The sequence below is a fragment of the Aquarana catesbeiana genome, linkage group LG12 (genome assembly GCF_042186555.1).
Source record: "Aquarana catesbeiana isolate 2022-GZ linkage group LG12, ASM4218655v1, whole genome shotgun sequence".
Classification (NCBI taxonomy): Eukaryota; Metazoa; Chordata; class Amphibia; order Anura; family Ranidae; genus Aquarana; species Aquarana catesbeiana.
Genome location: NC_133335.1, coordinates 7,446,543 through 7,456,742, shown reverse-complemented (window position 1 = coordinate 7,456,742; position 10,200 = coordinate 7,446,543). Strand labels below are relative to the sequence as shown.

Sequence of the window (10,200 nt, the reverse complement as noted above, 5' to 3'; positions counted from 1 at the left end):
GGAGATTGTCCATAGCAACCAAAACCGTCCCTTTACATCAATAGAAAACAGCGATAATAAATTAGAATCACTCGCAGAATCGAGCGATTTGTGGGGAAATTCGTCATCAAACACTGCAAGTGTCGGCTAAACACACCTTGTGACCGGCGCCATTGAACAGTCATAACCTGGACTGTCTAAACGCACAGAAACGCCGGTCTGACCGCGCCGGTTTACATGAGGCCTAAACGCGGCGCTCTGGGCACCCGTGCGACTGAGCCCAGGGGCAGGAAGTGAGAGGAAAAACGTCCTGGAGTGAGAATATTTCCCCTCACTTCCTGTTCCGGTGACCACTGTGTGAAGTTTTGGTGATGCCAGAAAGGGGGAACCCCCCCCCAGCCCCTCCGCGGGTACACCAACAGCAGTAAAAACCTGACAGGGTTTTAACCCCTCGCTGCTCCACCAAAAACTGGCTTTAGATACGTTTTAATTTATTGTAATTACTTATAAACACTGGTTGCCATGGGTTACTAAGGATCATTTCCCTCTATATGAATATTTATTTATATATTATTTATTTTATATGTGTTGTTTTGTTGTAGGAGGGTGTAATATTAATTTGAGGACTCTTATGGCGCTGCTGTATACAGGAGCGCCTCACATTAATCTGCTCCCGGAACGTTATTTCGCGGCTTCAGTTTCTGGCCGGAACGCCTTTCATGGTGCACGAGTTAAACGCCGATCTGCGCCAGTCGCTATTCCTCATGAAAGTTACGTTGGAAGGTGGCGCGCCGCGCTAGCTGCGAGGCCCCTGTTACGCTGTTTGCGGAGCGCTGTCAGAGCTGGAGCCATGGCCGCCCAGGTGGAGTGTGAGAGCCGGCGGAGGAGCCGGGAGTATCTGGAGGGGCTGCAGCTGATGAAGCAGGGCGCCGAGGCCCGGGTGTACCGGGGGAAGTTCCTGGGGAAGGCGGCGGTGGTGAAGGAGAGGTTCCCCAAAACCTACAGACACCCCGCGCTGGACGAGAAGCTGACACACCGGAGGACAGCTCAGGAGGGGCGCGCCATACTCAGGTGCAGGAAGGCAGGTGAGCCGCCAGAGGGCGCCGCGCCCTGTTCAATCCTATGTGTTGTCATTGTGTGCATTGGAGGGTGCAGGAAGGCAGGTGAGCCGCTAGAGGGCGCCGCGCCCTGTTCAATCCTATGTGTGGTCATTGTGTGTATTGGAGGGTGCAGGAAGGCGGGTGAGCCGCTAGAGGGCGCAAAAAAGCCTAAGAAGTTTGTAATAATTGTAATAAAAATGATCATTAAAAATAATAAATATATAACAATTATTTAAAAGTAAATACAAATAAATACCAAAAAATATTGTTTTAAAACATTAATTGTAATAAAAATAATTAATTAAAATAAACATGAAAAAAGAAATAAAAAATAATTATAATGATAATAATTACATCAAAAATCTGGTAAATAGTTACTTAAAAAGAACATAAATATAAATAATTTAAATGCATGCAAATAAAAATTATAATAAAATATTTAAAATAAAAATAATAATTAAATCAAATAATAATTTTAAATAAATTCATGTTGTAAAGCGCTGCGTAAACTGTTGGCGCCATATAAATCCTGTTTAATAATAATAATAAATGAGGTAACTAGTAAATAAAAATTATTATTTAAAATCAAGTAAATGAATAAAAAAAACAGTTTATTTTATTAAAATATTATTTTAAATATATAAAGTAAATATAAAAAAAAATAATACTTAAAAAATACTCTCCTGGCCAGCTTTGTACCAATGAGATGCTTTCTCCATAGGAATTCTTTCCTTTTTTTTTCTTTCCTTTTATCTTCTTTTCCTAATCTCTCTCTCTCTCTCTCTCTCTCTCTCTCTCTCTCTCTCTCTCTCTCTCTCTCTCCATCTCTCTCTCTCTCTCTCTCTCTCCATCTCTCTCTCCATCTCTCTCTCTCTCTCTCTCTCTCTCTCTCTCTCTCTCTCCATCTCTCTCTCTCTCTCCCTCTCTCTCTCTCTCTCTCTCTCTCTCTCTCTCTCTCTCTCTCTCTCTCTCCCTCTCTCTCTCTCTCTGTGTTTCTCTCTCTCTCAGTCTCTCTCTCTCCCCCTCTCTCTTTCTCTCTCTCTCTCCCTCTCCCTCTCTCTCCCTCTCCCTCTTTCTCTCCCTCTTCATTCATTTGTTCTAGAGCAGCAGCTTCCAAGGTTGTGGGATCATTTTTAACCCTTTCAGCAACACACTCTCTGTGTGTGTGTGTGTGTACTGTATATACATGTATATGTGTGTTTCTATATTACATTTGTCTTCTGACTTTCTTTTTTTTTTTTTTTAGCCGTTTCTGTTATCAGTTAAAGCTCCTATTCCCTCCATCTTTATAGCTGTCTGCTGTACCTATTTGTATCATGTCTGTCTGTCTATTTTTGTTTCTCTGCAAAAAAGGAAGAAAGGCTGGTGCCATGGAAGTCGGCTAAAACATCGTTTTATTATAGCATGTGAATAGCAGTCAAAAAAATCTAATACGTTTCGGCCATCAGGCTGATGGTGGAAACATGTTTTTTTTTGTTTTTGACTCTTGTTCACATGCTATAATAAAACAATGTTTTAGCCGACTTCCATGGCACCGGCTTAAAACATAGTTTTATTATAGCATGTGAACAGCAGTCAAAAAACTAATCCAACGCGTTTCGGCCATTAGGCCGATGGTCAAAATGTGTTGTGTTTTTTTTTTTTGACTGTTCACATGCTATAATAAAACAATGTTTTAGCTGACTTCCATGGCACCGGCCTAAAACATTGTTTTATTATAGCATGCGAACAGTCAAAAAAATCCAACCCGTTTTGGCCATCAGGCCAGTGGTCGAAACTTGTGTTTGTTTGTTTTTTTTGTTTTTTTTACTGTTGGTCACATGCTATAATAAAACAATGTTTTAGCCGACTTCCATAGCACCGGCCTAAAACATCGTTCTATTATAGCATGCGAACAACAGTCAAAAAAAAATCCAACGCGTTTCGGCCATCAGGCCAATGGTCGAAATGTGTTGTGTTTTTTTTTTTTCTTTTTTTTTACTGTTGGTCACATGCTATAATAAAACAATGTTTTAGCCAACTTCCATGGCACCGGCCTTTCTCCCTTTTTTGCATGGATTACATAGAGGTTTGCAGAGACTTCCCAGGCTGAGTGCCGTGTTCTTGAGGCTCACCAGGCATTGCACAGGAGGTAGAAGCTCGGATGCACCTGTTCCTATCTGTCTCTCTGTCTGTTGTATTTGGAGATGCGGCCATGACTTCTCCTCCTCCTTCCTGCTCTCAGGTATCCCCACTCCGGCGATCTATTTTGTGGACCACGTCTCAAACTGCATCTACATGGAGGACATGGAAGGCTCGCTGATGGTGCGGGATTATATCATGACCGTCCAGGAGAACGGCGGCAATCTCTGTGACCTGGCGGAGAAGATCGGTCGGGTTCTGGCCCGGATGCACGACGAGGACGTTGTCCATGGGGACCTGACCACCTCCAACATGCTTCTGCGGCCCCCCCACCAGGACCTGGACCTGGTTCTCATTGACTTTGGCCTGAGCTACATCTCGGCCCTCCCGGAGGACAAGGGGGTGGACCTCTACGTTCTGGAGAAGGCCTTCCTGAGTACTCATCCCAACACAGAGGACGTCTTCAGCACTCTGTTAAAGAGTTACTCCTCCTCATCGAAAAAATCCAGCGCGGTCATTAAAAAACTGGATGAGGTCAGACTGAGGGGCAGAAAGCGCTCCATGGTTGGATGAATTTTGTATTTTTTTTTTTTTTCCCTATAATAAAGATTTATGTACAATTACATTGTTGCTTTCTGTTTCTTTAAGGTGAAATGAACCCTTTCACCGGCAGGAAAACTATTCACACTTCTTTAACCACTTCCAGCCCAAGGACGTCATATGATGTCTTTTGACTTTCAGTGGTGATATCTGAACGATGGGTGCAGCTGCAGGCATCATTCAGATATCATCTTTTTCTTTTTCAGCCAGGAATTCTGTGCACCGTAAGAACGACCATAGCGGTTGATCGTTCTTACAGGCGACGGGAAAGGACATCCCTCCCGGTGCTTCTCCGGGGTGCCATCGGGGATCCGGAGAAAGAATCCGCCACCGCCGGATGAAGAGGATAGAGATTTCCAGGGACCAGATGGTCACCAGTCATCTCTATGACCGTCGGAGGCCCGGGCGCGATGTTATGACGTCACGTCAAGGGCCGCGGATGTCAACAAAGCAGCCATCTTGGCCTGAAAGCATCAGATCTGTAATTTTTTTTTTTTGATCTGATGCTTTCCAGCCTGGAGGAGAGATGGGGGGTCTTGTAGACCCCCCATCTCTTTATAAAGAGGACCTGTCACACATCATTCCTATTACAAGGGACGTTTACATTCCTTGGAATAAGTATAAAAGTGATACAAACATTTTTAAGAGAAAGTGTGAAAATAAACAAATTAAAGTGAAAAAAAAAAAATTTTAATGCGGCCCCGTGTGCTAGCGCACAGAAGCGAACGCACACATAAGTCACGCCCACATATGTAAACGCCGTTCAAACCACACATGTGGAGCGAGAGCAATAATTCTAGCACTAGACCTTCTCTAACCCTGCATGTCTCATTAAAGAGAACCTGTCTCCTAAAAATTATCACGTAGGGGACTTTGTCTCCCTTCTAAACCGGCCCTTTGTTTAGAAAGGGGAGAAGAGATATCATTTCCGATTTGTAGATTTATCCCAGTGACAGCCTGCCAGAAGAGGTAAGATCTGTGACAGCAGCTTCCCTGCGCTGCTCTGCATAAGGAGACTGTGTCCGTATTATCCACTTGCCGTCCAGCCCATAGTAAAAAAAATACGTCATTACTTTTCCGTTAAATGGCTTTTTAGCTGCCATAACCCGGTATCATTCTTTACTATAGGCGACTCTGTATAAGATAATAGCGGTCCCACAGGAGAGTGTTCACCGTGGGATCACTTTTAGAAGCGGCGGGAGAGTTTCCACCCAAGCCGCCCCTTCCCCTCTCTCTTCCTGCCACTTCCCAGTCGTTTCTGGGCTTACTAGAGCCACCTATACAGCCATTTGCTGGGCAAGAAGTCGAGTGAGGACAAGATAGGCCCCTCCCTCCCCCCACTCGTCTCTATGACCTTGGAGGACCGGAGCGACCTCTGATGTCACTTATGGTTCCCTGGCCAAAACAAATTATTATTTTTTTTTTTTGCTTTTTAACAACTTCAATACCGGGCACTTTCGGCCATTCCTGCCCATGACAATTTTCAGCTTTCAGCGCTGTCGCACTTTGAATGACAATTACGCGGTCATACAACACTGTACACATAGGACATTTTTATCATTTTCTTCCCACAAATAGAGCTTTATTTTGGTGGTATTTGATCACCTCGGGGGGGGGGGGGGGGTTATTTTTTGCTAAACAAACTAAAAAAGACCCACATTTTTGAAAAAAAAAAGTTTTTCTTACTTTCTGTCATAAAATGTTGTTTTCCCCTTCACTGACGGGCACTGATGAGTTGGCACTGATAAAGTGTCACTGATAGGCACTGATATGTAGAATTGATGGGCACTGATAGGCGGCACAGATATGCAGCACTGATGGGCACTGATGGGCGGCACTGATGGGCACTGACGGGCGGCACTGACAGGCGGCTGTGATGGGCACTGACAGGTGGCACTGATAGGCGGTACTGATTGGCACTGATGGGCAGCACTGATGATGAGGTACTGATAGATCACTGACAGGTGTTACTGCTGGGCACTGATTGGCACTGTGGTGGGCTAGGATTGGCACTGTGGTGGGCACTGGGAGACTTTATTATTGTGTGTGTTGATGGGGATTGATTGGCAGGTGGTTGGGACAACTGAGGGGGCTGTGCTGATAATCAATGTGCTGATTATCAGCACAGACCCCCCACCCTACAGGGAGAGCCGCCAATCGTCTCCGATCGGCTCTCCCTGTCAGCGCGAACTGAGTGAGGAATGCCGTTTACCGGCACTTCCTGGTTCACGCGATGATCAGCTGTGATTGGTCACAGCTGACCACGTGGTAAGAAGCCTCCGAGAGAAGCTTCTTATCACGATCAGAGATGCGGCGTGTCAGACTGACACGCCGCATTTGTGATGGGCGCGTGCCGGCATGTTATCCTGCGTCATATGACGCCCAGTCAGGATAACAGAACCACTTCCCGGCCGTCAATCTTGCTATAGGCCGGGCGGGAAGTGGTTAAGAAAACATTTGGGGTCTTTTCCCTTATTTCTAATACAAGGGATGTCTACATTTCTTGTAATGGGAATAAAAGTGATTAAAAAAAAATAAAATAAAAGGACAGTGTAAAAAAAAAACAAAAAAGTAAAATAAATAAGGAAAAAAAAAAAAGTTAAAGCGCTCCATCCCTCTGTGCTCGTGCACAGAAGCGAACGCATACATAAGTCGCGCCCCCGCATATGTAAACGGTGTTCAAACCACACATGTGAGATATCGCCACAAACATTAGAGCGAGAGGAATAGTTCTGCCACAAGACCTCCTCTGTAACTCTAAACTGGTAACCTGTAGAAATTCTTAAAGCGTCGCCTATGGGGATTATTAGGTATCGTAGTTTGTCGCCATTCCACAAGCGTGCGTAATTTTAAAGCGTGACATGTTAGGTATCTATTTACTCGACGTAACATCATCTTTCATTTTTATTCATAAAAACTTGGGTAAAAATTGTGTTGTGGTTTTTTTTTTTTTTTAACCACTTGCCTATTGGGCACTTATACCCCCCCCCCTCCCATTTCTGCCCAGGCCAATTTTTAGCTTTAAGCACTGCTGCACTTTGAATGACAATTGCGCGGTCATGCATCCCTGTACCCAAACTACATTTTTAGCATTTTTTTTCACACAGATAGAGCTTTCTTTTGGTGGTATTTAATTACCACTGGGGTTTTTTATTTTGGTTAAAGAAACAAAAAAAGACCGAACACTTAAAAAATAAATAAATAAATACATTATTTTTTTTTTATAGTTATCAAATTCTGCAAACAGGTAATTTTTCTCCTTCACTGATGGGCACTAATGAGGTTGGAAAAAAGAAAATAAAGACTGCGCTAAGAAATATGTGAATAAATAATTCAAAATTTGATGTGAACTAATGACTGTGAAAAGCAGCAATTCAAAATATATGACACCCATATACCAAATAAAATAAGAAGAAACACCCGAATCGCGCTATTAATACCTATAGAAAATAGTTGATAATCTCAAACCAAATTAAAGATACCATATATCCAAGACTGAATTGCTGGAATGCATGGAGTCATATGGGTATATGAACCATATTACATATTATAAAACTCAGTGATGGATAATGATGTGATCTATAACCAAATAGAATGAGTAAATAATGACAAATGAAAGTCTCTAAAGTAGGTGATAAAAATTGTCCACCCGTGCAAAAAACAAATGGAACAGCATAAAAGCCCCTGGATGATGTGACCTATCACGAAACGCGTAGGGCGGAGCAGGACTACACGCTGACGTCACCTCCATCTATAGGTGTGCTATAGGTATTAATAGCGCGATTCAGGTGTTTGCTTACTGATGAGGTTGGGACTGGTGAGGCTGCATGGATAGATGGCACTGATTGGCAGCACTGATAGGTGGCACTGGGTGGCACTAATTAGCAGCGCTGGTAGTCACCGAGGCTGGGACCGATGTCCCTGTAACAGAAGCCGATTTACTGGATTTATTCTTTACTCCTCACACGCTGATTGTGATGAGAAATAAAGGCGATAACTGGCTTCTGTTTACTTCCGTGATCAGCTGTCCTTGGCTGACAGCTGATCACTTGGTAAAGGGCCCGCTGTGATTGGCCCGTTACCCTGTTCTGTGATCAGCCGAGTCCCAAGGATTCGGCTGATCACAGAGCACGCCCACCCAGCGCTGGACAATTGCGTTTTGAAAGACTGCTGTGCAAATACCGTGCAGCATACAATATTGCAATCATAGTTGTGCGCAGCCTATTGCATTAGGGTGTGCACCCCAAAGCTCAAACACACATGTCTTTCTCTGCAGCCTCACCTGCACAGGACATTGAATGAATGGGAAGTGCTCTGTGCTGAGCGGCTTCCTCTTCATTCACGAACAGAAGCATAGTAAACACAGTTTACTATGCTTCAGTTATGATTGAACACAGTGAGTGAGTGTGTCCACTGTGTTCATTTAGAAAAGGGAGGGGCCGGTAAATGACATATTGATTATCCCCTTCCCTCACTCTCCATCCTGAAACATCACCCGCAGCAGCCGGGGGGAGAGGAAAGGAAGGAAGCAAGCAGAACTGCAGTGGGGGGGCGCAACATGAGGGGGAGCTCAGGCAGTAGGAGGAATCTGCACCACACAGAGTAATTAGGGTGTGCCCCAGCACACCCCATGCGCACACCTGTGATAGCAATGATCGCCATTTTATTCCTATAGGGTCTCTGCTAAAAATATATATATAAAATATATAAACAAAAAGTGCCAGAAAAGGCCTGGTCAGTAAATGGGTAAGCATTACTGTTCTGTCCTGTGTCCTCCTACACCCAACACTGTGCCCTCCTGTCCTGTGTCCTCCTACACCCAACACTGTGCCCTCCTACACCCAACACTGTGTCCTCCTACACCCAACACTGTGTTCTCCTGTCCTACTACACCCAACACTGTGCCCTCCTGTCCTGTGTTCTCCTACACCCAACACTGTGCCCTCCTCTCCTGTGTTCTCCTACACCCAACACTGTGCCCTCCTGTCCTGTGTTCTCCTACACCCAACACTGTGCCCTCCTGTCCTGTGTCCTCCTACACCCAACACTGTGCCCTCCTGTCCTGTGTCCTCCTACACCCAACACTGTGCCCTCCTGTCCTCCTACACCCAACACTGTGCCCTCCTGTCCTCCTTCACCCAACACTGTGCCCTCCTGTCCTGTGTCCTCCTACACCCAACACTGTGCCCTCCTACACCCAACACTGTGCCCTCCTACACCCAACACTGTGCCCTCCTACACCCAACACTGTGTCCACCTACACCCAACACTGTGTTCTCCTGTCCTACTACACCCAACACTGTGCCCTCCTGTCCTGTGTTCTCCTACAACCAACACTGTGCCCTCCTGTCCTGTGTTCTCCTACACCCAACACTGTGCCCTCCTGTCCTGTGTCCTCCTACACCCAACACTGTGCCCTCCTGTCCTCCTACACCCAACACTGTGCCCTCCTGTCCTCCTTCACCCAACACTGTGCCCTCCTGTCCTGTGTCCTCCTACACCCGACACTGTGCCCTCCTGTCCTCCTACACCCGACACTGTGCCCTCCTGTCCTCCTACACCCGACACTGTGCCTTCCTGTCCTCCTACACCCGACACTGTGCCTTCCTGTCCTACACCCGACACTGTGCCTTCCTGTCCTCCTACACCCGACACTGTGCCTTCCTGTCCTCCTACACCCGACGCTGTGCCCTCCTGTCCTCCTACACCCGACACTGTGCTCTCCTACACCTGACACTGTGCCTTCCTGTCCTCCTACACCCGACACTGTGCCTTCCTGTCCTCCTACACCCAACACTGTGCCCTCCTGTCCTCCTACACCCGACATTGTGCCCTCCTACACCTGACACTGTGCCTTCCTGTCCTCCTACACCCGACACTGTGCCTTCCTGTCCTCCTACACCCAACATTGTGCCTTCCTGTCCTCCTACACCCAACACTGTGCCTTCCTGTCCACCTACACCCAACACTGTGTCCTCCTACACCCAACAATGTGCCCTCCTGTCCTGTGTCCTCCTACACCCAACAATGTGCCCTCCTGTCATGTGTCCTCCTACACCCAACACTGTGCCCTCCTGTCCTCCTACACCCAACACTGTGCCCTCCTGTCCTCCTACACCCGACACTGTGCCCTCCTGTCCTACACCCAACACTGTGCCCTCCTGTCCTACACCCAACACTGTGCCCTCCTGTCCTACACCCAACACTGCATTCCTGTCCTCCTACACCCAACACTGCCTTCCTGTCCTCCTACACCCAACACTGCCTTCCTGTCCTCATACACCCAACACTGTGCCCTCCTGTCCTCCTACACCCGACATTGTGCCCTCCTACACCTGACACTGTGCCTTCCTGTCCTCCTACACCCGACACTGTGCCTTCCTGTCCTCCTACACCCAAC

The 10,200-nt window shown here is 46.3% G+C and overlaps 1 protein-coding gene across 2 annotated transcripts; it reads left to right on the top strand.

Moving 5' to 3' along the window:
• The first annotated feature begins 661 nt into the window (after nt 1-661).
• Nucleotides 662-3,823, top strand: TP53RK (TP53 regulating kinase). 2 transcript variants are annotated; one of them, XM_073607198.1, is made up of 2 exons: nt 662-1,142; nt 3,304-3,823. In XM_073607198.1, exons 1-2 carry the CDS (start codon nt 830-832, stop codon nt 3,771-3,773), a joined length of 783 nt encoding a protein of 260 aa, XP_073463299.1. In that variant the 5' UTR covers nt 662-829; the 3' UTR covers nt 3,774-3,823. The 2 variants fall into 2 exon arrangements, with proteins under 2 accessions (XP_073463299.1, XP_073463300.1); XM_073607199.1 differs by having other exon boundaries at nt 669-1,064.
• The last annotated feature ends 6,377 nt before the right edge of the window (nt 3,824-10,200 follow it).